Source organism: Penicillium taxi, assembly GCF_028828555.1.
Source record: "Penicillium taxi strain IBT 34144 chromosome Unknown utg000001l_segment0_segment0, whole genome shotgun sequence".
NCBI classification, from domain to species: Eukaryota; Fungi; Ascomycota; class Eurotiomycetes; order Eurotiales; family Aspergillaceae; genus Penicillium; species Penicillium taxi.
The window spans coordinates 3317050-3343420 of NW_026643203.1; the positions used below are offsets into that span (position 1 = coordinate 3317050).

Consider the following 26371-nt stretch of genomic DNA (forward strand, 5'->3'; position numbering starts at 1 on the left):
TCTTTTTGTCTGGGCTTTTCTTGTCTAAGTCATCAATACAGATCTCATCCTTCGACAAATCAGATAGGACATTGAGATCAACAACTCCACTTTCATCATGCGACGCTCTGGGGAGCCATTGGAATTCGACCACGATTCAAGTCGGATCTTCCGCCTCGAGTATAGGACGCAGTGCAAATAGACCTTAGCTCCATACATCGTGGAGATTGCTTCGTAAGCAGATCGTTTTGGATTGGAAAACTTATCTGTTCCATCGCGACTAATTGTTGCCCCGTCAGGAAACATTTTGTTTTGACTTGTGACTGCAATACATAAAAGTCACTGAATCCAAGCCAGCATCTATCCAGGGCGGCGAAATCAGGGAGGATTTGAGCAACTCGGAAGACCGTCTTTATCCTTCCAAGGCACACTTAAAGCCATTGCGAGAGGTGGCCTCCTTGTTAGCCATCTCCATATGACATGCATTCCTCTTGCTATAGTTGTTAGCCCGGGGTGACTCTGCGCGAGCTATTTCCCTGGCTCTAGCTTATAGCCAACCGGTGAAGCAGATTGGCAACTTATCAAAATCGAAATTTCCTGTACGGATTGTCAAGAGCAGGTCTTTGAGCTCTCCAATGTCGCATGGTTGACCCAGAATAATCTGGAAAGAGCCTTTTTGACAGATAACCCTCAAGTTCGTTGACCAGGAAAATGTGCCCACGTGTTCCGTGAATGAGGTAATGCTCTCCTCCATGATAGAGAAATAAGAAGAGATAACGACTAAAAATTTGGGAGTTGGCATGAAAAAGTAGCATACAGCGCACTAAGAGGATCAATATGCGGCAAACTGGGAGCCGAAACTGATGGGCTGAGTGTTCAAAAATCCTTAGAGGAAGAAATAATGCTTGAAATTCTTGTTATTGGATGCGAAGAAGTTGGTCGAACAAAGAATGAGTGATTGGAAAAATGAGTTCATGATTGACGAGAAGTTGGGGAGGAGGGGAGGAGGGGAACAGCTTCACGTTACGTCGCCGGCGTAATGGTAAACACTGTCAACGTAAACTTGCGACTAAGCAGCACATAGCGACTTATCAGGACATGGAAGCGGGCGTTTCCATTTCCGTGACAAATGAGGCGGCAGCTCCAACCCGGATGCATGCCCACTACTCAGGAGGGGGCTTTGGGATCTGATCACCAAAATATGTGTATGCTCATATTAAAAAGCTTGTTGAACTGATCAGCAATATGGAATTTCTCTGGTCAATAAACTTGAGATTTATTTCTAAGAAGCCACTTTACTGGATCAATCTGGGCCTTTGCTCAGCTGGGAGACCTCAAGGACCTGTTGCCGAAATCCTTACAGAGAGGACGTTTCGGTTTTGACAAGTTTGCTAATATTCTCCACCAAACGGATATCACCTGGATCCAGGAAAATGGCTCATGCGCAGCTACCCCGGTTCTCAACTAAAGCAGGGCAGATGTCTGAAATATCGTAATGGCCAGTGAAGTTGAAACAGACGATACTTTCAAATTTGCGTTGAAAGTCCAATGGCTCGAAAACCTGTCGATTCAAGTTGTTGTTGGATCCTCAAGTCATTTATCAATGCCTGGAATCGAAGGTCCATCCACGCTCCCTACCTCTTCTATCATCTCCAGCCCGGCGACGAGGTGGTCTGTGGTCTGAAATAGGAGTGAGCTGTGGTGGTATCGGTTCTCGTTCACGTTGAATCTCCTTAATAAGTCGTCGGCGAGACCGTCGAATCCGGTCAGAGAGTTCCACAATCTCATCAATATCCGCCTATAGCGCAGCTAGGTCAGCACGAGAAACCAGATCCTTGGGTCTCAGAGAGCTATCCATACCGGCTGAAGGAATGAGAAGATGTAGTAATAAAGTCTCGTTTCTTCAAATTCATACCCAAGCCGCTCAATTGCTTCCCGAACGACCAAAGACTTGGTTATTTCGGTCCAGCACTCATTCCGTGGCTCCGATACTTTGGCAGCAATGTGACCTCTGTGCTCAATCTTTTCCAGAGAGTCACGAGGGGCAACCTCAACTACCTGAAGAGCCCCGCTCATTTCGATAGCATCATCCTTAGAAGGTGTGTGAATCACTGACCATTCATCTGTGTCCTTGAAAGCTTCGTCAACCAAAGAGCGAGAGCCAGACACTTCCTCTTGAACCTCTATCCTGTCATTCCCTACGCCAACTTCAAGATCGAGTTCACGTTTGGGGTGATCATTTTTGTGCAATACCACAGACTCCATCTCCACCTCCGGGAAGCCAAGTGGTAGGCCTCTGATTGGAGACGAAGGTTCCTCTTCAATATGTTCTTCGATTATAACATTGTCATTACTTCGTCTGATTTCGTGACTGCTAAAGTAAATGTGAGTTTCAGAAGAGAATGGAAAAGGAAAACAAAGTGGGGGTACTCACAGAGTTGCTTCATCTGCGCTAGAACTCGAAGAAACTTCGCATCTAGGAATATGGGGAGCTGAAATATCATCAGCAGGTAGCCCAGACTTAATGTTTGAATAATTTGACTTACTACGATGTGTAGTTAAATCGTGAAGGGGAGGTGCACGAATGGGTTGGAGTGATGATCGTCGTTTGTTGCGAAAGATGAACGTCTCCCTATCTGAGTCCTGGTGATTATGGCGTCGCTGAGCCCCACGCTGACCAATCTCTCTAGGTCCTTTGAACACGCGTTGAGATTTTGATTGCTGGGATCGGAGACTTGTCTCTTCATCGATCTCATCATCTCCTCCTTCTGTGAGCTCAGACTCTGATGATCTTTGACTAATTTCCTCGGCTGATGGTCGGTCTTTCCATTGCATCACGAGCTCCTCTTGTGATAACTTATCATCATGGAGTTTAAAAAGAGGCAGTCTATCTTTTCTCTCAGTAACAATAAGTTCGTCACGTTCATCTTCTCGCATGCGGGGCTTTCGCGAATGTCTTGATGACCTGTGAGAGACCTCATCATCCGCCTCAAACTCCGCCCTGTATGGCCTGAAATCCCCCTCACTATCATAGACACGAGATGTTCGACGACGCTGTCTACCATTAATGATAAGATTTTCATTTGATTCGCGTTCACGTTCACGAGGCCAGTATCTTCTACCGGGGCGCACTTCCTTCTCATCGATATCAAGCTCCATTTCAGATTCTCGGGGACGACGTCGTCTTTCTCCACGAGTCTCTTGTTTATCAATAATGAGATCTTCTTCAGCCTCAAGATGCTTTTTCTTACCAAGGCGAACCTCTCTCTCGCCAAAAACAGTATCTTCTTCAAAGTCATGAGAATACCGTCGCTCCCCACGATAGTCTATTTCATCAAGAACGGACTCCTCGTCAAGTGCCTGTGGCCGATAACTCCGCCGCGGTGGCCTTTCGCGTCCGTATACTTCTTCCTGCTCAAACTCTGGCAGTACCTCGTTCATTTTCTCTCTCGATCTTCTCACAACCCTATGTCCCCGATCTCTCGTCTCTCGTACAAGATCTCTGGCGGGTCGTTCTCGGATTCTCGAACGCTCCAACTCCTCCACAGGAGGCATTGATTGCCTGCGAAGATATTCTAGATCTTCTTTATATCTGCGATCCTTTCGTCTGGATCGGGTGTGACGATCACGATCGCGCTCACGTTCGAACTCAAAGCTCTCACCATCATAGTACTCGCGGGGTAACGTTCGACGAGGCATGTTGACTATGCAAGGTATTCAATCTACGGGGGTTCAAGATCTTTATCATTGGGAGACTGGACTTTGCGATAATCTCTCCAGGGCTATCTGTCTCAATTTGACTTGATTGCCTCGATACCGAACTCGTCGCAAAAGTACAGTGATGAGACAGAGCGTTTCGCCTATAATTATCTTGGACAGAAGCCGATAGGATACTTGGGAGGAGGTATGGTTTCATGTAAGGATATGAAGGGAGAGTATGCGAACTTAAAGAGGGCGCAGTACCCCGCGGCATGTATGCTGATGTCACCCACAGAAACTATGAGAGCGGCTAACTATCACTTAGTACTCCGCTCTGAGGCCTTGTTTTGGTCTGAACAGTATTTATTATTTACGGGTTGTCATTCATCCATTCTAATGGTTGTTTACTCTATAGATCGGCGATCCATGGATTAAGGCAAGTCTGAGATAGGTCGAACCATACATGGAGCTACATGAACCGTGGATCTCTCTCCCTGGTTGAAATTGACGTTTGATATAAACGTTGGGCCGATACTAATGTGATACATATTGGTACATTCTATTATTGACCACTGATATGTCCAGCAGCTATTGGAATGCTAGTCGCCTCTGTCCTTTCTCTGGCTTACCACGACCTCTCCGACCCCCTCTGCCACGAGTACTAGATCCTCTGGTGTTGCTGACCCCACGTTGCTGCTGCTGCTGCTGTTGGGCATACCTAACTTCTTGTTGGTCCTGAATTTGTAAGTCTTTGGCAAAATGCCAATCATCGTGCTCTTCTATGTCTAGCTCGGGTATAGATTTAGAGCATCGGGTGCAAGTGTAATAGGGTAATGCACCATTGTCCGATTCTTCAAAGGCACCAGCGAAGTCATTGGCCAAGGCTTCAGTTTGTTGTTCTGACTGTGGTTTTGTTTCTGACTGTGTCTGTGGGCTCTCTCCCGGTGCCTCCAAAATATCAGGTTGAAGTGGTTGTGAGAAGAAACGCTTGATGCCCTCATTAGTCTTCCTCTTTTTCTCTGGCTGTTCAGCCGGACCGTCACTATCGGTCTCACGAAGCCTTGGCGCATGGCTCAAGGATTTTGCCTGGTCGCCCCGGAGTAAGAATCCTTCAATCGCCCGATTTTTGCTTACGCCATCATCAAAGTTTCCAACACTGAGTGATAGGTTGGAACAGGGCCACGCGTTTCCATCGGCCACTACCTGACGAAGTAAAGATTGAGCAAGTTCATGTAATAAATTTTCGTCGATTGAATTCGAAGCAGGGATGGGCATTGAACGAGATCGAGCTTGGTGTTGCACGATCCGGTGGTGCAGAGTGATCACCTTAGGGCGACGTCTATTTTCAAGCACGCCATCCACTACTAGGCGACCGTGTATATCGGCTGCAAAGATCTGTAGCCACCTTTCTGCCTGATTCACCGAGTTGATACTCGGACGAAAGGACTTGGCAGAGAGCATGGACTTGATTTGCGTTCGAGGGTTGATTTCGCTTCTGTCTTCTCCCCTGATAATTCCATAAAGCCAAGTCGCTGTGTGATCATCGAGTTTGGCACGTAGCTGCTCGAGGGTCACATTGAGAAGATCACTGACTTGTTCAGTCCCAAATAACGAAGTGATTTGATCACCCAGTTTGCCTCCTAGCATCCGGATTTGGGTGAACTTGTAGCCACCCAGGAATTTTTGGATTGCTCGGGTCCGTACCACCGTCTGTTTGTCTGGTTTGTTGCAGGCACTTCCCAACTTTGCCATCATTTTGTTGCGAGCAACACCAGCAGAGCAGGTGTAGTGGAGTTTATCCCATACTGACTTCCTTATTGACCTGACTATCTCTGCCGCTACCAGCATGACAATATCATCCCAGTCGGGATCATCTTCTTCTCGTTCTGGAACTAGGTCTATCAGAAAATCTTCAGGTACCCATTCTAGGGCAGTGCTGGGTGGACAAGGAAGCTCGGCATCTCGGTTCTCATTATCAGCGATTGTTCGGAGTTCAGGGTATCTCTGCAGTAGAACACGGTAGACCAGCGGAGATAAATCAACAAAGACTTCGTCGATACCAGCTTTCTCCAGCCCAGCAGATATTCCTTGAGTAAGATGATTGATTTCCTCGTCTGAGTCATTCATGGACCACCGCTTCAACTCCTCCTTCATCGTCTGGATAATCTTTCGCGATTCAGCTCTGTACGGGTCCAGAGAAACCTTGTCGGTCATGATGTTTCTGAATGAATCATCACGATACGCCCACCGGCCGCCTTCCCCTTCTCTGAATGTTGCCACATGCTGCAGAATGATATGCGGACACAATTTGCGAGCTTCGGCACAATTCACCATTCTGGTGATTCCATAAGACCGGGCGGCGTAGTTGACCGCAATCAACGAATCCCACTGACGCACTGCGAGGGGCGCATCTCGAGGCGATCCCAGCCGCACCATCTCACATTGTGCGTAGAAGGCATCGAGGTCGATGTGTGCTATAGCGCGGAGAGGAGAGGTCGTTGAGCCTTGACGTAGCAGTTGGAACTGGCGGTAAGTGTAGCGGGAGCGTTTTACGGTATCTTGGAACTGTTTGAGTGGATCTGCAGATGACATGACAGCGTCATGGCGACTTGGGAAACCCTAAATGTAGGAAGCTGTTCGCGCCGATCTGGGGATATTCCTACATCCTAAAGTAGGTTAGCGCGAACACGTGGTCATTTTTGGAGCCTCAGGTTTCCAACCGAGATAATCAAATAAACAAACACCCCTGAATTACGGACTACACTGCTCCAGATAGATTAGGGGAACAAAAAAGATACCCCAATGCTAAGACTGACAGCACGAAAGAGAGGTGAAGATTTGAATCCACCTATATTCTCCTCAAATGTTCAACCATATACGCCGTAAGCAACCTCGGTACAAACCCCGGCCGAATTCCAAGGCAATCTAAGAGTCGTAGCAAATGGGCTCTTTTTCACAGGATCATGCAGGATCACACTGCAGGATCAGGGAGGTTTGAGACCACATAATACAAAACGAGATGTGTTCCAGCGGTAGCAGCCAATGGGAGTTGTTATGTGTGCCCAAAGCGTTCAAGCCCATTTCTGCCCAACTCTGTTGGCCAGGTGGCAACGGTCGCAGCCCTTACCTCTTTTCAGTAGGAGATCCCTTGTTTATCCTGCTCACGAGTTCATGTCAGGAATCAGGATATCCAAAAGTTTATATTTGAAGTACATAGTAGTACATCGAGGGTGGTTCAAATCCATAATTCAACCACCTAGGTATAGTCGGTACCCAAATAAAGTATCACGCATACTCCATCTACTCCGTACTTCGTGCCGTGATTTGGGCATTAGAGTATAAATTGGTGGAGTTTGAACACCTTAAGGGCACAGACTAAGTAGCAATCCAAGCTGGGAAAGATTCTTCCAAGGTTCATGGGGGATCTACTCCGTACCCCTACTCCGTACCCTCCATATCAAAAAATGAAAGTGGCAATTTAAAGAACTAGGGTTTATAGTTCTTCGGGCTTTCACTAGCTCCTTTCTTGTTCCTTTTTTCGCCTCTTAAACAGGGCTGGGTTTTCGCTATGAGCGGCTACAGGCAGGGAACATCGTAGTACAGTAATGTTGTTCTTTTTTTTTCCCCAATTTTTCCCAATTTTTCTACTTTTTTTCCTCTGATTTTTTACCCCCAACTAAGCCTGATTCGACCGTGCATGCTGTTTTGGCCTTGATAGTGGAGTAGTCGTGGCACCAGCCCAAGAGGACGGCCCAATTTCGCCCTGCCCACTTTACTAAGGCTATTTCGCCCCCCTTCTCTCTTCCCTTTCTTCCTCTTCAAACTTCTTAGCTTTGGAAGTTTTTTCTCTCTTCTCTCAACTCACAACTGGATAACTATTAGGACTCAACCTAAAGACCTCTTTCCCCGGAGGATCTCGCTTCCCTTACACCCTTGAACGCTTATTCTCCTCCCTTCTGAACTCTCGCCGTGCAAAGACTTGATTCTGTCTCACGGTTTCTCACGGTCTGCTCGAAACTCTTAAGGATTATCTTTTGCCGGAATCTACAAAGGAACCATTTAGGATTTTCCCGGATTATTGAATTCCCACCTGGAACGGACATCATTTTCTTTCTTTTTTTGCTATTCCGACCGGATTGCTTTTTTGTGGCCACTTTTTCCTTGGACTGTTCGAGTCTTCTTTCTCCCAAGGACTCGAAATTACTCAGACGTATCGACATTGGACCCTTTGTCGATTAGAAACCACAGAAAATTATACATTCCCAATATAACGGACACATCACAACATCTTTCCACGGATTTCTCTGCCCCGGATTTTCTTTTCTTGTTTGGCCTTGAGGATCTTCTAAAAACGATCTCGCATCCCTTCCTTCAGGACACATAATGACAGGCCGTCAAAATGAATACTTCATCCCCGGTGATGGAATTAGCCGGGAGGTCATTCAAGCAGATATCTGTCGTTACCTCGGAAATGATGCTCTTGTGAGACCCGGCAACCACAATGTCCGTCCCTTCTATGCTTTTTTTTTTTTCTTCTTTTTTTTCTCTTTTCTATTCGGAGCGAATTAACTGACCATCCACAGGGTCGCCCAGGGTTCTTCATCCGAGCTTATCGGAATCTCACCTCAGTAAGTGAAATGAACTATTAAAAACTACCGGACCAGCCGAACGACAGGACCCCCCTCTAACTAAATATCTTATTCGGAACAGGAGATGATTGCTGATTTGAAGAATGACTCCTCTCGCTGGGAAGCAGACGTCTCCCGTCGGGCTGACCTAGGCCATCCTAGAGGAAGTTACTCTCAAGATGCTCCTAACCCTGTGTCATCGAGCTATGCCCCAGCTCCCATCCATGAGGTTCGCCATGAGGTTCGCCAACAACCGGGGCCTTCCCCTCCTACTTTCAGTGCTGCTCCGGTACAATATATGGACGGCGGCTACGCTCACTCCCAAAGCCCATATGGAGGATCCCAAAATAATCCCTACAACCAACCTCCTGTCTCTTACCCCACATCTCACTCGCCATATGGAAATGTCTCAGCCCCTTACCCTCCTCCTCAAGTCTCCTACTCTGGTCCCTCTCAACCCATTGTAACGGCAGCTGACATCCACCCTTCATCATACACATACTCCACCACTGGCTATGGTTACGAGGGCGGCCGAAATGCCCCCAGGTACCCGGGACCCGGTTATGATAATGAAGCGGATTACCCTCCCCAGACCAGCGGGATGACTTATCCTCCCACTACTGCCCCAGATCCCCGGATAGGAATGGAGCCAAGATATACTCCGGAATTTGAGCGCAGTAGGCCCCAACCTACCAGAGAAAGAGAGCCTCACCGTCGGCGGTAAATTAAAGATTGACCCCATAAGTTGACTTCTGCCAAGCATGATGAATTTTCTTCTTCCTACTATGGCCCAGTGGATGAAATCCCCCGGCTTTATCCCCTTGGTATATGATTAAAAAAAAATTAAGTCTCCTGAGAAACCATGATGTCGACGACCACAGCTTCTTTCTCCTGAACACGAACTTCACTTTCACCTTTTACCTCACTTGTCAGACATATCTCCTCCCTTGGATCTCATACCTGAGGCCCTTTGGTTCCCTGGAAATACTAGGAGAATGTCCATATGGAACCTCAAAATATCGAGTACGTGAGACCTAATTGGGTCCAATCTTTTGCACAATCCATTGGACTGAATACCATTTTCCTTTGCCAATGGACCGGATTCCCACTGGAAAACATTCACCACCGCCCAAGTCCGTGACTCCGAGTATCTGGATATGGGCAGCATCCTCTAATTGCCCTGCACTATCATGCAGATGACCAGATAGGAGAGTGTAGGAGCATTATGCGGTGAACCGGGGTTTATATGGTGCTTGGTTTTGGGATTTGCACTTTTATATTTTTTGCACTTCTATATTTATCTGTCTGCCTTAATTATTTTGCCGGATACCTACTCGACTTGGGAACTTCGTGCTTCTTGCGAGTGACGTTTTTTTTTCCTCTTTCTCTTTTTCAACGGTGTACAGGATTTGTTTGCTTTAGCAATGTTTGGAGCACATTTCTTCGAGCTGTCCTAGGTTGGACATGCTCGTGTTTGTGTTTATTTTGAAATGGGCCCTGGAGACGGGCGAGACGAGATGAGACTGCTTTGATAAGCGACGCTGATGAACAACATGTAGATATGAGCATTTATCGGCGTTTTTCATTCCGAGACGTTTTGATGTTGATCAATTGATTGGTTTATGACCTGGAAGTCTCATGATTCCCTTCTAATCTCTACTGTAAGCGCCTTGGGCATGCATCAGCCGTTAGATTAAGAAGTCACCTGGGCAGCAGCTGCCCTACGTGGAGTCAACCCTACGGGCTTATCCAGTGGGACGCAGCTCATTCCAAGTCTACAGGTGATTATTCAATGTCGAAACCAAGATGAACTGTATAACAAACATGTTGGCTACATATAGAGGGATTTCTACAAATCCAGTTTTCTCTCTTATTCACCTCTTTTAAGGCCGGATTTTGGTCCTCACAGAAAGCCAGTCTTCACACTATTTTCAGTTAGTAATAGTTCAAAAAACTAGAATTCAATGTTAGGACAGCTCACCAAAATAGCAAAAACAAAAACATAACAGTCAGGGTTCGCATATGGTCACCATGCTACTACTGACCGGCGTGTGGCTTAAGGGGAGTCCTGTTCTCCACACCAAGTGGTCGCATGTACTATATACTTCTAAATTTGGGATTTTAAAGAGAAACAAAAAAGGGCCATAAATTGAGAAATGAATGAGACGCAATGGTCTGCTAGCTGCGCTACAATAAGACTAAATTGGCCATCGCTGCGCTCCATCAAGCTAAGTAGGCATAACCTCAACTTATTTACCTGGATGCGGGAGCTTAGGTTAGATGGTATGTCGGCAGCAGGGGAAATGGTTACGGCGTTACATTGACCTTTGAATTATATTTGGATCTTTGATTTTGAATCTCACCCAAGCATATTTATAAATTTTACAGGTTGTGGTGGTTAAACTTGGCTTTGAAAAAGAATTGATAAATATTTTGCATTTGGTGGACTTAACGTTATAACATACATATTTTGTCAGAAGATGAATAATATGGAATTTACGAAGAAGTCTGAATCTGGCCCCCTCATATAGACAATATTTACAGAATTCAATGCTTGTAACCCTTGCCAGGAACATATCGGGCTGTGAACTTCCACTCGCCGTATACGAACACAACACATTTGACGACCCAGATCATCCAGACCAGGATGCAGATATTGAATCCAGCTTGAACATTGCGGATGATATCATAAGCAATAGTGTCAGAGAAGGATGAAGAGGAAACATATATGCACTCGGAGACTGCGGAGCGGAGAGAACCGAGAGAACTAGAGAGAAGAATGTCCGCAGAGTAACATTAACCAGCACAGTTTGGTGGTTATGAGTGCTTTCACCACTTAGGGTGCCTTGTAAGCCCCGTTTCATCACCAATTAATTAAAGAAAGAGAATAAAATATACGTGGTTTGCTTAATAAAACGCCGAACAAGTTTAATCATACCAGAACGAGTCTTCCTCCTCGTCATCCTCTTCATCAACATCAGAAGACTGCATCATCTCCACACTCTTAGTGGAATCTACCACTGCATTGTAGATGTCATCCGCAATGGTCAAGCTGGATCCAATATCTGCATCCTGGTCTGGATGATCTGGGTCGTCAAATGTGTTGTGTTCGTATACGAGTGGAAGTTCACAGCCCGATATGTTCCTGGCAAGGGTTACAAGCATTGACTTGCGTAAATATGGTCCAGGTGAGGACCAGAAATCCCTTTCAGCTTCGACCTTCTTCGTAAATTCCATATTATCCATATTCTGACAAAAGATGTAAGTATAGAAAGCGCTTTGCGGGACGGGCTTCGGTCAAGAACATTAGCTCCTTTCCATCCAGATCCTATAAATGTTAGGTGCTTCATATATAATAGGTTTGATTAAAATACTTATGTTCCATTTGCAACATGTTAGCGGGAACCCATCCCTAAAGGATATCTGGTTTCGAGAATTTTCGTCCACTTCCAGCGGGAAAGGTTGCAAGTCTCACTCTCGTCATCGAAAATAGGCACAATGTAGGAAAGAATAATAAGAAAAACGATGAATTTGAATCATGAATGTGTGAATCGAAAAAGATGATGGTTCGAAGTGGAAAGAAGTATAGTAGAGGGAAGGCCTAGTCCTTATTCGGTCAGTTTATTTCCAAGACTGGTCCTTCTATCTTTTAGGATTCCCCAAGCTGTCATTATTCACGGCTAAGAAGATCTGGGTCCCAATATGATACTAATCAGCTTATAAATGGCATAACTCAAGTGGGTGATCGAGCGCTTTTTCGTGAAGAAGTTGATATAGTTCCCCAAGATTTAATCTCTGTTTCTGATATAAAAATTACATCCTCCTGTTTCATAATTCATGAAAAATATTATTTGACTATGGCACAGTTGGGAAATAGTCTTGAATTAAGATGATTCGTCACTATATGATCTGGAAAATGTGACGAAGTCAGACCGGAAGACACGTGATCCCGATGCGAGCGCCTCCAATGTAAACAGTAGAATAAGTCGCCTGGTTTATTAGGGGTACTTGCGACTTCTTACACTCAAAGTTCCAAGTCTGTGCTCAACTTGTCTTCAGATGCCCTGCAAGTGAGGTGCACTTATACATATCGAACACAGGAAAGCGACTCAGTCGGTTATATATGATCTCTTAAAACATAGAACATACACGGCAGCGCAATAATCTCGAAATCCAACAGCTCCGAGACCATACACGCAAACGAGATTGGTATCAAAACGCCTCTTCATGGAGATGGAAAGCTTTTATTCAACATGCATTGCTCGAATCATGCTGTGAATCCCAGTTGTGCAGGCCTTCCACTTTCTCAACAATTCCATCGAGCCCCATTCTACTCCAAGACTGAAAAGACAAGCAGTCGCACTCGAAAATTGTTCCCTTTGGTCCTCTTACTCGTCGTCGTAGCCCTGAGGGATCACCCGCGGACCAGTCGGAACTATGCGCATTAGAAATCATGATTAGTCTAGAATCCTGGAGGCACTGATACGCGATTAAATTCAATTAGAAGGTCATTCTTACTAGGATATGTGAGGGGAATAGGCTCCGGATCAACATCGCCGAGGGCCCGGCGGATCGGGGGCAGACTGAACAGCGCAACGGGACCCATGCCACCGATAATCAGAGAGTAGAGAATTGCAGGCTTCTCGTGAGAGGCCCAGCGAATGTAACGGAGGGGAGTGGACCAGAATTGAGGGGAGGACATGGTGACGAGATGCGGTCGGGCGACGACGGTGGAACGAAGAGTTTGCGACTGCGGAGCGGATTCAACGTCCGAAAAGCAGTATATGACAATCCAAGAAAGAATGGATTGGAAACGAATACAGTCGCTCAGTGGCTGAGTAGGTTGTGGTGAGATTGAAGCGGGATCAAAATCGAGCGTGGGGAAAGAAGTGAAGTTGGATGTTCGGAGATGCGCAGACTCCAAGTCTTGGCACTGGCCCATTAAACACGTCGCCCTTTCTAGTGATCTATATACAACTTTCAGTTCTTTCAACACACCACCCTTCCCTTCTTTTTCTAACTGAACTAACCTGGTCACCATCCCGCTGAGCGGAATTATTCCAAAATGCGGTGGTGCCTTGCGTTGCTTCTCTGCAGCTTCTTGGCCGCGGTAAATGCTCTGAGTAGCTCTGGTAGCCGTTTGTTGGTAGTTTTGGACGAGAGCGAGAAGAGCCCTTACTCAACCCTGTGGGCGGATTTGGAAGGTAATTGCTTCTTGTCCAATGCCGAATACATTTAAATTTATATACTGACTCTCATTAGCTCGAGGATACGACCTGACATTTGAAGGACCCAAGAGCGACAAGCTGTCCCTCTTCCAACATGGTGAAAGAGCTTACGACCATCTCCTGGTTCTACCACCGAAGTCAAAAGGTGGGCAGCACTTATTTTAACTTCATTAGATATCAATTGACCACATTCAAAAGGACTCGGCCCCTCCCTCACCCCGAAACACATCCTAGATTTCCTTGACAAGGACGGCAACATTCTCCTCGCCCTCTCTGGCAAGTCTGCGACCTCCAGCTCTATCAGCTCCCTCCTCCTCGAAGTCGATGTTCACCTCTTGAATGATCGTTCCGCTGTCGTTATCGACCATTTCAACTACGATACTCTCTCAGCCGCTGAGAAGCATGATGTCCTTCTTCTTCAGCGTCCGGGACCACTGCGTTCTGACGTCAAGTCCTTTTTCGATGGCGAGGGTGTTCTTGCTCTTCCTCGAGTAGCTCCCCAGACCTTGTCCAGCGACAGTCCTTTGCTTGCGCCCATTCTGCGAGCTCCTGCCACTGCCTATTCCTATAACCCTAAAAATGAGATCCCATCAGCCGACGAGATCGAGTCGACTGGTTCCCAGCTGAACATTGTGTCGGCTATGCAGTCCCGTAACTCTGCTCGCTTCGTTGTCCTAGGATCTGTGGAATCACTAGAGGATAAGTGGTTCGAGGCTTCTGTCAAGGCCCCCAACGGCAAGAAGACTCCCACCGTGAATCGCGAGTTCGCCAAGCAATTGACCGCATGGGCTTTCAAGGAGACCGGTGTCTTGAAGGTTGGAACTATCGAACACCACCTGGCCACTGATGGCGAGGTTTCTGCCGAAGATTTGAACCCCAAGATCTACCGTATCAAGAACGAGACGGTATGTAGTTTAAACCATCCATTGCTTACTCTTTACCAAATTAATTCCTTTTCTCATAATACAGGTCTTCAACATCGAGATCTCCGAGTACGTCTATGACAAGTGGGTTCCCTTCGAGATCTCTGGTGATGATGAGCTGCAGCTGGAATTCAGCATGCTGTCGCCCTTCCACCGTCTGGCCCTCCAGCCGAGCCGCCAGACCGAGACTAGCCAGGTGTACAGCGCCCAATTTATCGTCCCGGACCAGCATGGAATCTTTTCCTTCCGTGTCAACTTCAAGCGACCCTTCCTCACTAACATTGAGGAGAAGCACGAGGTGACCGTGCGCCATTTTGCTCACGACGAGTACCCGCGCAGCTGGGCCATCAGCGGTGGCTGGGTCTGGATCGCCGGACTCTGGTCGGTCATTGGAGGGTTTCTGGCATTTGTCGTTGTCTGGTTGTACTCAGCCCCTGTGGTTGATAAGACCAAGAAGACGCAGTAGTCCAATTATACTACATGGACTTTTTTGTTGTCATTACCCTTGAATATCTCCACATATAAAATCAAGATGTTCTCTACATAGTTAGCGTATAAATGCCATGCCATACACCATGTACTACTCTGCTGTATAGGAAGGACTTTATTGCGTAGGAATGGAGATCACGCCACCTGGGCAATAGTCAAACAAAACTCCATTCCATGCCAGCGTATGTTAATCAGGTATCCTACATCGAATAAAAATACAAGAAGCCGTTCAATTGACAATGCTCACAGTCCACGAGTCTTCTCAGGGTCCATTTGAACCTCGTCACCACTGATTTCCTTCACGGAATTATACGCAGGCCGTCCAGCATACAGTTGGTCCGACTTGCCAGTCTTATTGTTTTCATCCTGCTTCGACAAAGCAATGGACTGGTTTCCACGGAACCGCTTGCGCATATCGATCATTCCACGTCTATCAATAGGCACCCATATTAGCCATTATTTCCATTTCCTGTCATTCGGCATGGACCAAATGACTATGACTTATAGTCGACTCACTTGCACTCGCTGAAACCCTTACTCAGCTGCTGACACTTTGTAGGCAGCTGCTCGGCGAGAGGAGAGCTCAGGCATTCACGCGGCGAGTGCCGCTGGACCATGATGCAGTCAGACTCCTGCAGGCATTGGGCCAGTGCCTGTCCTTCGATACTGTCAGCTGCTATTAGGGGCAATTGGGGGGTTCGAAGTCGCCTTAGAGCACATGTGGGGGGAAGTATCACAGGTTTTTTCGGCGAGACTTACTGATCTCGTTACATGAGCTGGGCATTGTTGGCTTTGGAGATCAATCAACAACGCTGCTGACTCTCTTGCGGCAAATTCGGGCGCATCATTCCACTTGTTGTTGATTGGTTGACCCCGGATGAGGTAAGCGGGTCTCCCTTCACGGTGACGTCGAGAGCTTTGACTTGATCTGTTTCTTTTTCTGTTTTACCGTCAGTTACCAATTACAAGAGTACCCTGATACAGCTTACTGAATCTTACTTGAGACTTGCATAATCGTATACATGGTTGTTCCATTTATCGGGAGGTTATTCTGGTATGCTTGGATCCATATAAGACCCCTTATCAAACTCATAAAGTGATCTAATTTCATCCTTCCAGGTATGAATACCTTGCGCTTTTTGGCTCTCTAGTCTTAGTACTTCTTGAGACTATCATTCATCTAATTACGTCTTGTCTTCGTGAGTTGATAATACCGAGCTTTCATAGGGATATGTTAACTGATATACAAACTAGCTTCGCCTATCATCCAGTTCTGTTACCGCCAATCAAAGGCCCTTTTCACTATTTTCCTTCCATTTGAGTCGCGTGATAATCGGACTAAAGAGGAAATCTTCGCTGCTTCTGTAGCCCAAGCTTCGGACTTTACTGAGATATGCGCCTTGTTTGGATACGAGGCAGAGGAGCATATCGTACAGACCACTGATGGGTATCTACTTGGACTTCACCGGTTGGCGTACCGCAAAGGTGAAGAAAAAGTGCGAGTGAACCAAGGAGCTGGGGGTATCACTAAGAAAGTTGTTTATCTCCATCATGGTCTGCTCATGTCCAGTGAAGTATGGGTTGCCTTGACCGATGAACAACGGTGTCTGCCATTCCAGCTAGTCGAGAAAGGCTATGATGTCTGGCTGGGTAACAACCGTGGCAACAAGTACGCAAAGAAATCCATCCAGCACTCGCCAGGTTCGAACGAGTTCTGGGACTTCTCTATCGATCAATTTGCCTTCCATGACATTCCCAATAGCATAGAGTACATACTGGGAGTGACAGACCAGCCATCGCTTTCATATATTGGGTTCTCCCAGGGAACTGCACAAGCATTCGCTACTCTCTCTATACACCCATTGCTGAACCAAAAGGTCGATGTTTTTGTCGCTTTGGCACCCGCAATGGCCCCCTCTGGCCTTCGTAATCGCATTGTTGATTCCCTCGTCAAAGCATCTCCAGATTTCCTCTTCCTTCTTTTCGGTCGACGCAGCATTCTATCATCAACCACAATGTGGCAGACTATTCTCTACCCGCCTATCTTCGTGCGCCTGATTGATACTGCATTAACCAAACTTTTCAACTGGCGCTGTCGCAACATCAGCCACACACAGAAGCTAGCTGCTTACATGCACCTTTTCTCATTTACAAGTACAAAGTGCGTCGTACACTGGTTTCAAATAATTCGCAATAAAAACTTCCAATTCTACGACGATGAGCTTTATGCCCCGTTTAGCATTGCCGCCAGCGAACGGTTCTACAAGCCAGTTAAATACCCTACCCGAATTATCAAGACACCTATTGTCCTGCTGTACGGCGACTGCGATAGTCTGGTTGACATCAATGTCATGCTGCAAGCTTTACCGAGAAATACGGTCGCCAAGCGGATTCCAACTTATGAGCACCTTGACTTCTTGTGGGCTGCAGATGTTGACCGCCAGGTTTTCGGCCATGTGTTTGAGGCTCTTGAGACTTATGGTCCGAAGAGCCCTGCAGCTGATGAGCAGTCCCCTTCTCGCCCATCCATCAGTACTCATGCTTCTAATAGCTCTTTACCGAGGCAGCATTGCAACACTCATAATGATCTAGTCAATGGAGTGCATTAAGGCTAGGTTGTACCATTTTTTATCGTTATTTAGAGTTTCATATTGCAGTATTACACTGCATACCCATCACATACGCACTAAGCTTGAGTTATTGGTATACAGGGGCCAACACTACGGGCTGTGGCTGTGCCTAACTATGTCAACAATAGATTGAATATGAATGTAATTTCTATCATCACATACCCCTAAGATCTAGTCCGTGGTAAAACTGTAGAATGGCCAAGTTGCAGAACGATCAAGCCATGAAAGCACCACCAGAAACTGAGAACGTCTGTCCAGTCAGCCACTGCGAATCAGGACTAGCAATCAAAGATGCAACACCCGACACGTCTTCCGGAACGCCAACTCGATTTAGAGGTGACCACTTGGACAGCATGGTCTCAATCTGCTCGTTGGTCATATCACGACCACCAGGAACATACTCTTTTGCCATTTCGTCATACATGTCGGTCTTAACGCCAGCCGCAGCGATGCAGTTGACAGTGATGTTTCGTGAGCCAAAGTCGACAGCAAGACACTTGGTCATACCCATAACAGCAGCTTTAGAGGCAGCATAAACAGCATGACGAGGAACACCCTGAATACACGCAGTAAGCAGTGCGAAATCATGAAGTAAGTAAGGTATATCATCTCACCTTAATAGCCGAGATAGACGAAGTCAACATCACACGACCAAAATCCGCCATATACTTATAAGCCTGTTGAGCGACAAAATACTGGCCCTTAACATTGATTGCAAAGACACGATCCATATCCGCACCCGTGACCTCGAGAACATCGCCGAAGTATTCGATGCCGGAATTACTCACGGCAATATCCAGCCGGCCGAACTCATTCATGAGCGTCGTGAACATGGCAGCTACCTCTTCTTCCTGTGAGACGTTGGCTTTGATCGCTATGGATCGCACTCCTAAAGCTTTAATCTTTGCAACTGTCGCCTCTGCTTCGGCTGTTGCGGATACGTAGTTGATTGCTACATCTGCGCCTTGCTGTGCAAATTTCAGAGCGATTGCTGCGCCGATTCCTCGGCTACCACCAGTCACTGTATGATATTAACAGTTTAGAATAATGTTAGGGTTTAATGGTGCTTCGTACCGATTGCAACTTTCCCAGCGAGAATTTTGTTAGACATGGCGAAGGTGTGAATGGAAAAGAATGTAGTCATCTATCTTTCTCCAGGGAGGGGTTAGTCTTATATCCGTATATTACCCCTCATTCTTCGTGTCGACTCAGAGAATCGTGCATATGTATGATATGTTATCTTTTTTATACTCCGTTTGAGTGGTCCATTTACGGTTGTTGCGTTAGGGCAAGACCCACTCGGGTCGCCCCGCAAGTGGTGAGCCATTCGGGAGTCAAGGAAAGCGAGATCTTGGAAAACTGCCAACAGAGCTAACTCTAGACTTGTATTCTATTTATAACCAATCTGGGCGTAAGGTTACTAGGTAGACTGGTCCACGTGCTGAGTATAGAGAGTAGCTGAGTATCAAGTCCAGAAATCCATCTAATACTAATAGTGGAAGAACATCAGTATTACCCAGGTGGTTGAGAGTTGTAGCAATGCAGTGAGAGTGTTGAGGAAGGTGAGTTTTACCTGGTGCAATAGTCTTTCTTATACACCCCTGGCCCGGAGAAGCGACTTTATGAAACATTCACCCAGGTGAAGTAAATCTTGGAGTGAGGTGAATCTAGGTAGTGAGTTGATCTCAGGCAAGACTACAGAGCGAACTTGATGATAGGGTTGATCAATTGAATATTAAAATTGATATGCGATAAGAAATTGATAGTTGCTGAATATTTTTCATCTGAGCCAAACCCCAGAACCTACCCAGCGAAAATAATATAAAAAAAAAGCAAAAGTTAAACGCCATTCCGCCACGTAAGGAGTAAACGTTCGAATTCCGTCAAGAAAGAGATACGGTAACATCGTTTTGTGAGAAGCTAAGAGTGAAGAAATGAAAGGGTGTAGGGAATGACGGTTTACTCGTCTCCAAAGTCAACTCCGTCCATGGGACTGTCGTAATTGGCGTTGTTGAAGGTGAGCTTCAACTTCTGCTGGCTAGGAGTACCGACAGTCATAGGTGTATCAGCACCGGTTAACTGGCCCTCAAAATTGGCAAACTGGGGGTGATCCTCAGTCAAGTGGCGCAATTCTGTAACACATTTATTCTGTACAAAAGTTAGTATCAATTAATGAAGAAGAGAAAAAAGGAGAGTAGCTTACCTCGATGTCATTGGCATCCTGAAATAGAATACTGCCATCCTCGTTGTAGGTTCTGGCATTCTGGCAAAGCAGATGGATATCGTCACGGAATTCTTTCAGACCCTGATAATCATCACGTCGGATCTTCTTCTCGATTGTCTCAACTGCAATGGGGTTCGTAATGAACTGGTAGTAATCGGGATATTGGGAGCGAGGCGGGGGCTTCATGAAAGGCTCAATGATGGCACGAACAAGCGGGCCTTCTTCGCTATCAGAACCTTCAGCCGGAATTTCCTGCTCCATATCCTTCAAGGACTGCATCACGCTATTGAGAATGCTGTTCAACGTAGCACGATCAGCGCCAGACAAAGTGTCTGGAATCTTCGGCTGGCGACCTCTCTTGCGCTTAGGCTGTGGGTTTTCTTCGTTGATCTCTTCGGCCTTGCGCTTAGGCGCAGGACCACGGCGACGCTTCCGCTGGGGGGTCTCGGCTTCTTCAATCGATGGGTCCGGTGAAGATTCAGGGGCGCCTGAGACCCGCTTCTTCTTGCGCTCCTTGTTGGCTGCCCGGTCGGCCGTACGACGCTCATTATTCTCGATGACTTGTTCCAGAGTGAGCTTGCCTTCTTCGAGACCTTCCATGGCATCTAAGAACTGTTGCTCAGACAGGCCGTCATCGTATCTGGTGACCTTTCGTTCACGAGCTCCACGGCCATAAACCTCAGCCTCGACATCCTCAGTGATGGGGTTATCTTCCTGCATGTAGATATCTGGAAGCTCTTCTTCGCACATGAGTCGAGGGAAACGGCGACCAGGACCGTATTTGTCATTCGCGATCCGCTCTTTGTCCATTTGCTGGAAGACACTAATTTCAGCTTCAGAACGAGCCATGATTTCATTTAGTTCGTCATCGTCCATTTCCTCTTGGTCTCCAGCTGCTTCGGCATCTTCTGCAGTCTCCAGTAGTGTTCGTAAAAGAGCGTCTCGTTCCTCGTTGGTGGATTTGTTGTCGAACTTTCCGGCTTGGATGACCTTGCCGTCCATATCAAGCTTGAATTGCGCACGTTCCAAGATCTTCTCCTCGACAGAGTTGGAACTGATCAGTCGCAAAATACGGACCTCATTCTTCTGACCGATACGGTGAGCACGATCCTGGGCTTGCAAATCCTGGTGAGGATTCCAATCGGAATCGTAAATGATGACGGTATCAGCGGTCTGCAAGTTCAAACCAAGACCACCAGCACGGGTGGAAAGCAAAAAGCAGAAGTAATCTGAACCAGGTTCATTGAAAACTTTCAAAAGGTCTGATCGATCATCTGACTTAGTGGAACCATCAAGACGGAGGTACTTGAGGCCTCGCATACGGAGGAAATCCTCCATTATGTTCATGATCTGGGTCATTTGGAAGAACATCAAGACACGGTGACCAGTAGCACGGAACTTGGGCAAAATGCGATCAAGCAATTCAAACTTTCCAGCTGTTCGCCAAAGCAAGTCGTTGGTCATACGACTAGGATTCATTTGATCTTCAACAGGCTCGAAGACGAAGGGGTGGTTGCAAAGCTTTCGCAGCTGCATCAACATGTTGCTGAGACCTCTCATACCAGTCTTACCGCCCTTGCCATCGCTGACAGCCAACCTGTTGTGAGTCATGAGCTGCTTGTACAATTTAGTCTGCAAAGCAGAGAAACGACACTTGACGACACGCTCTTGCTTGTCAGGGAGATCCTTCTCGACATCCTTCTTGAGACGACGAAGCAAGAACGGACGAAGAACCTTGTGAAGACGACGAATGACCAGAAGCTGTTCTTCTTCACTCAGATCCATTCGATCTTGACCACCGGTGTTGGCGAACGGAGTGTTGAACCACTCATCGAAAGACTTCACGGACTTGAAAATGTTGGGCAGAACAAAGTTCAGAAGAGCCCACAGTTCAGGGAGGTTGTTTTGAAGAGGAGTACCAGTCAAGATCAAACGGTAACGGCTGACGTAGTACTGCGACAACGCATTACTGAGCTTTGACTGGGCATTCTTCATACGGTGACCTTCATCAACAATCATGTGAGTCCACTTGATCTTGCCAAGAAGAGGTCGATCTTTAATGATATACTCATAAGTCGTCAAAAGAACCTGGAAATTGCCCCAGCGGATCTGCTGCTGCTGCTGTTTTCGAGCGTTGGGTGGACCCTTGTAAACAATCTTGCGAACAGACGGTGCCCATTTGTCAAACTCGAGGTGCCAGTTGGTCAATGTACTGAGGGGCACGATAACCAGGAAGGGCCCGTTGTTATGCTTCTTCTCAATGATGTGGGTAATCAAACTGATAGTCTGAATGGTCTTACCGAGACCCATCTCATCTGCCAAGATACCGTTGAGATTGTTATTGTAGAGGGAAATCATCCATTGCAGACCCTTCAGCTGGTACTCCTTCAGAGTTCCGCCGACAAGAATTGAGGGCTGTTCGGTAACCTCCTCCTGGATACGATGAGCAACAGCATAGTAGTCAATTTTCTTCTTTCCAGAGGTAGCTTCCGAACCATCACCCTCATCGTCACTGTCCGCAATCTCAGGTTCCTCTTCTTCGATCTCGTCACTTTCGCCATAACGCTCAGCCTGGTTGCGCTGTTGCTTTCTAACAGACATTGCCAGCTCCTTCAAAAATTTGTCGGTTTGCCTGAGCAAGTGCGAGATACGTGAATCCTTGGCCTGGTCCAAAAGCTTCAGGTATGTAACCTCGTCATTGGCCTTCAAAGCCTGGAGACGTTGCTTAGCATTGCGTTCCTTGCGTCGCACCTCTTCACGCTCGATATGTTGGTGATGTTGAAGCACCATGCGACCGAGCTTCTGAACGCGAACGGTATTCATGAGGGCCGCATTCTTGAGCTCGGCACCATGATTGAGGATGGCCTGAAGTTGGTCGTACTGCTTCTTCTTCTCACGCGTCTCACGAGCATCCCGCTGTTGTTTCTCGAGGCTCTCCGTAACACGTGCCTCTCGTACATGCGGTTTCTTCATGCGACGATGGTTAGAAGTAACCACTCTTGTGTTATACTGGGACATTTGACCAAGTATGCTGCCTCTGAATTTTTGTTGCATTGGCATCAAACGCAGCTTTCGGCGCTGGATCTCAATACTAAGCTTCAACGAGTCATCGCGCGTGGGTGCATCGCTTTTGCTGGCATCCCAGACGCCAATGTTGGCTGAAAGCTCATCTAGCCGCTTCTTGTCGGCCTCTGTGCGCTGATACAACACAATCTGGCGTTGATCATGAAGTTGTTGCGCGTCGACGCCATAGGGCCGCAAGGCTGGATACTGAGAGCGGTTTTTGCGGACACGGTGCTTCAACAGACTAATTTTGTCGTGGAGCTGGGGTAGTTCCAAATGCTCGTAGTGGTCCTTGGATGGGACAGTGTTTTCACTGCCGTTGGTGGGTTCAATGGACGCTTTTTCGGCATTTTCAACGATTTCTTCTGCAGCGGAGACGATCTCCGAGGGTGTCGGGGTCACAGCAGCCTTGAGAACCTCATGTTTCCGTAGGTGTTCAGGAGTGATAGGAATGCATTTAGCAGCCATGTTAGCCATTAAAAATTGATGTTCAAACAATTTAAACTGCGCCTCAGACATGGTTCCGCTGGAGACTGGGGTAGTGCGAGTCTGAGCTTGGGCGGCACCAGTAGACGATGAGGATACAGAGCGGCCTATTTTGAATTAACTTTCAGTCGTGAGCCCTAAAATAGCGACAGAATGTAGAAAGCTTACCATGAGCACCATTGGTGGCGGCCGCACTGGCTGAAGTACCATTCAAATTTTGCCGTTGAGCAATTTGCTGTTTGCGAATAGTCTGTTGATTCCGAAGGTAGCTGAGAATTTGGCCGATTCTGTTAAATTCAGCGAACTCGGGGTCGTCAGGGCCAACACCTTGTGCTTGCAAAGCTTTGAATCGCTGCAGTATTGTTATTAAGATTGACATGTAAGAGAAATAAATGAGATGTATAGTAGAAAGGATATGATTAACATGGTGTTGGAAGTGGAAGTGGAAGTGAAAATGGATGAGTTGGTGCTGTCTACTGATGGCACCAAGGGGAATGTAGTCTTACTCTAGCCATGTTTTGGATTCTCTGAGGATCCAAATTCTTCATGCTCCCCAGGTTTGGAACCTGTACAGCGCCAGGCGCCGCATTAGGCGCCGATTGCAGCGAAGCCATATTGAAGCGCGTCGACGGTTCAATTCATAAGTCGAAATGACAAGTCTTGGGTGTTAACCGCAGTGATCGCGACAGAAGGTGGACCAAAAAATGAATGCGCTCCACCTGGATATTACCGATCGCGTGCTGATATAAAAGGGGGCGGGTGTTGAATAGCAGATTAGCTTGGGTCAAAGGGTGGAGATAGCGACAGGCGATGTTGGGGATGGCGCGTGGGAGTCCGGTGACTAATGAGAGGAGATTTCCTTGGAAGTCACGTGTATATGGCTTAGTCATGTAGCAGTGTCTTCGCGCCCCACACATGTCCGTGTTTGGTGCAACCATCAATTCCATCTATTCTATAAATTCACGACGTATCCGTTCAAAATAAAGTATATATCTCTCTATCACCGCCATTAATGAAGGATGGACAGGTCCTCTTGATCTATCTTCCATCTTTTTCTCCTCTATTTTCATCTCAACCTCCCCGATCCTGTTGTGGTGGCTCATAACCATATCTTTTTTTGTAATCTTTTGCCCACTTCCTCTCTTTTGCCGCATCTTCTTTAGCTTTCCTGGTCGTAATTACGCGATTTGCATCACGTACAAATATTACACCAATATCCTGAACCCCCTTAAGTTGTCATTTAGTTTTTGAGCGGCGAAGTGGTTCTTGCGCAATCCTAGTATGCTCAACTATATCTTTACATAATTGAAGCTCTTCCTGGAGTAATCGGGAATAGTGGCAGGGATTTGTAAGCTCTCTATATAGCTTTGGTGTAGGAAGATCTATATACTTGAGTAGCTTCTCCTAGTTCTTCTGAAGCTTTGCTATGGTTTTCGGAGTATGTTCAATACTGGACGACGATGGTGGCGGAGAAGGTGTTGGGTCTTCAGGGCGTTTAGTAAGGCCACCTTCAATAGTAATAATAAGATCAGATATTGCATCTCACTGGTTAGGGAGCTTACTTACCTTCAGTAATAATAATATTCTTAGATATCATATCCCACTGGTGGGCTTACTTAATACCTTATTACTATCCACAGGATAGATACCACGCTCTTTGAAAGAGTCTCGAATGATTCGTGGATTGAAGGCCTTCTGTCGTACAGGTTGAATTACCCGTAGAAACTCAGTCTTCATCATAGGCGCGCCAGCCCAATAAGAGATATCATTATTATGCCTTCGAAAACACTGTTTGTAGGCTAAAAACGGCTTCCCATCAAGTGGCTGGCAAAGATGCGTTGAATATGGCAAGAAACCAAAAGGTATAATCTTATGATCTTCACATTTTTGCAGGAATTCAAGAGTAAGATGCGAGCCATGGCTATCAAAGATAAGGACACGCTTCTCTCCTATATATAAAGAATAAGAGTAATAATAATAGTAAGAATAATAGTAAGAACAAAAGTAAAATATACCTTTCTTCAGACGATCAGGTGTATTCGTAGCCTTAATAAAAGAATCTAGCCATTGTAAAGCCATTTCACCAGATATCCAGCCATTCGGGGACGTTCCTACCACCATATTCGGTGGTAGATCTTCATCGAACCAAGACTCCATAAAAACATTGTCTTTCAAGATGAAAAGCGGATCCATTACCCAGCCATCAGCAGCAATACACTCAACGACAGTGATATTTTCACCTCTTTCAGTCTCAGCAAGATCAGGAACATTTACTCTACTAACCGCCTTCTGATTTTTATCTTCATCGGGTCGGAAACCACACTCATCAAAGTTATAGATCAACCGCGAAGGCACACCACGAAGGACGCATTCAAGTAGATCATACCAATGACCTAGCTTGGCTGGATCTTCAGCCTGAATTCGCTTCAATTCCTTAGTATTTCTCTTCTTAGGAGCTAGTTTTAGCTCTCCAGGAAGACGCTTAATAAAGGGATATACCCAATTCGGACCAACAGGACTAGAATCTCCAAGCAAGCGATTTGCCCATGCCTCAATTAGCTTCGGTGTTGGCGGCATACTCCAATTATTCAACTGAATGATCCAGCGTACTAAAGCTTCCTCCTGGATATCATTCAAAGCCTTGTTAACTGGCTTTTGTTGAGATTTCGCAGTCGCCCCCTTTTTAACGCGGTCATAGAGGGTGATTCGTTTGACACCATATTCGCGCGCAATCTTCGAGATATTTGGTTTCTTTTCGCGTTTAGCAGCTTCGCATGCCTTAGAGAGACGGGATTCAGTAGATTCGTCGATTTTAGGCATGGTGGGTAGAGGATATTGCTCTTAATAGTATAATATTCAAAAGTGTCGGAACCGGTGGTGCACACCCAAACACACGATGCTCTTGGCATTGCTACTGCTATCCTTGGAACGATTTACTTTAGTCACATGACTGTATACAATTTGAAATGTTAAGGTCTATACGCGACCACCTACAGTACTCTTACTTTATTAAATAAAGAGT

The 26371-nt window shown here is 46.4% G+C and overlaps 11 protein-coding genes across 11 annotated transcripts; 3 read left to right on the plus strand and 8 right to left on the minus strand.

The window, feature by feature from the left end:
- Positions 1-1579: 1579 nt before the first annotated feature.
- N7495_001193 (uncharacterized protein) lies at positions 1580-3678 on the minus strand (the record flags this gene model as incomplete). Its single annotated transcript, XM_057203863.1, has 4 exons — positions 1580-1777; positions 1840-2353; positions 2414-2471; positions 2526-3678. The coding sequence occupies 4 exons, from the start codon at positions 3676-3678 to the stop codon at positions 1580-1582; spliced, it is 1923 nt and encodes a 640-aa protein (XP_057067936.1).
- A 588-nt stretch (positions 3679-4266) lies between these two features.
- N7495_001194 (DNA-directed DNA polymerase eta) lies at positions 4267-6270 on the minus strand (the record flags this gene model as incomplete). The annotated part of the gene is made up of 1 exon (XM_057203864.1): positions 4267-6270. One exon carries the CDS (start codon positions 6268-6270, stop codon positions 4267-4269), a length of 2004 nt encoding a protein of 667 aa, XP_057067937.1.
- Positions 6271-8061: 1791 nt separating this feature from the next.
- On the plus strand, positions 8062-9030 carry N7495_001195 (putative transcription factor RfeG; the record flags this gene model as incomplete). The annotated part of the gene is made up of 3 exons (XM_057203865.1): positions 8062-8181; positions 8262-8306; positions 8389-9030. 3 exons carry the CDS (start codon positions 8062-8064, stop codon positions 9028-9030), a joined length of 807 nt encoding a protein of 268 aa, XP_057067938.1.
- Positions 9031-11234: 2204 nt separating this feature from the next.
- Positions 11235-11552, minus strand: N7495_001196 (uncharacterized protein; the record flags this gene model as incomplete). The annotated part of the gene is made up of 1 exon (XM_057203866.1): positions 11235-11552. One exon carries the CDS (start codon positions 11550-11552, stop codon positions 11235-11237), a length of 318 nt encoding a protein of 105 aa, XP_057067939.1.
- A 1142-nt stretch (positions 11553-12694) lies between these two features.
- N7495_001197 (NADH:ubiquinone oxidoreductase subunit NDUFA3) lies at positions 12695-13008 on the minus strand (the record flags this gene model as incomplete). The annotated part of the gene is made up of 2 exons (XM_057203867.1): positions 12695-12741; positions 12825-13008. 2 exons carry the CDS (start codon positions 13006-13008, stop codon positions 12695-12697), a joined length of 231 nt encoding a protein of 76 aa, XP_057067940.1.
- Positions 13009-13371: 363 nt separating this feature from the next.
- On the plus strand, positions 13372-14923 carry N7495_001198 (dolichyl-diphosphooligosaccharide-protein glycotransferase; the record flags this gene model as incomplete). The annotated part of the gene is made up of 4 exons (XM_057203868.1): positions 13372-13510; positions 13569-13679; positions 13733-14439; positions 14504-14923. 4 exons carry the CDS (start codon positions 13372-13374, stop codon positions 14921-14923), a joined length of 1377 nt encoding a protein of 458 aa, XP_057067941.1.
- A 266-nt stretch (positions 14924-15189) lies between these two features.
- Positions 15190-15730, minus strand: N7495_001199 (PET191 family protein; the record flags this gene model as incomplete). The annotated part of the gene is made up of 3 exons (XM_057203869.1): positions 15190-15376; positions 15463-15622; positions 15706-15730. 3 exons carry the CDS (start codon positions 15728-15730, stop codon positions 15190-15192), a joined length of 372 nt encoding a protein of 123 aa, XP_057067942.1.
- Positions 15731-15968: 238 nt separating this feature from the next.
- Positions 15969-17555, plus strand: N7495_001200 (sterol esterase; the record flags this gene model as incomplete). The annotated part of the gene is made up of 3 exons (XM_057203870.1): positions 15969-16000; positions 16066-16145; positions 16201-17555. 3 exons carry the CDS (start codon positions 15969-15971, stop codon positions 17553-17555), a joined length of 1467 nt encoding a protein of 488 aa, XP_057067943.1.
- A 235-nt stretch (positions 17556-17790) lies between these two features.
- Positions 17791-18687, minus strand: N7495_001201 (uncharacterized protein; the record flags this gene model as incomplete). The annotated part of the gene is made up of 3 exons (XM_057203871.1): positions 17791-18132; positions 18191-18597; positions 18651-18687. The coding sequence occupies 3 exons, from the start codon at positions 18685-18687 to the stop codon at positions 17791-17793; spliced, it is 786 nt and encodes a 261-aa protein (XP_057067944.1).
- An 848-nt stretch (positions 18688-19535) lies between these two features.
- N7495_001202 (putative RSC complex subunit (Sth1)) lies at positions 19536-23963 on the minus strand (the record flags this gene model as incomplete). Its single annotated transcript, XM_057203872.1, has 4 exons — positions 19536-19724; positions 19780-23456; positions 23518-23701; positions 23856-23963. The coding sequence occupies 4 exons, from the start codon at positions 23961-23963 to the stop codon at positions 19536-19538; spliced, it is 4158 nt and encodes a 1385-aa protein (XP_057067945.1).
- A 790-nt stretch (positions 23964-24753) lies between these two features.
- Positions 24754-26169, minus strand: N7495_001203 (transposase; the record flags this gene model as incomplete). Its single annotated transcript, XM_057203873.1, has 3 exons — positions 24754-24857; positions 24966-25298; positions 25365-26169. 3 exons carry the CDS (start codon positions 26167-26169, stop codon positions 24754-24756), a joined length of 1242 nt encoding a protein of 413 aa, XP_057067946.1.
- Positions 26170-26371: the final 202 nt, after the last annotated feature.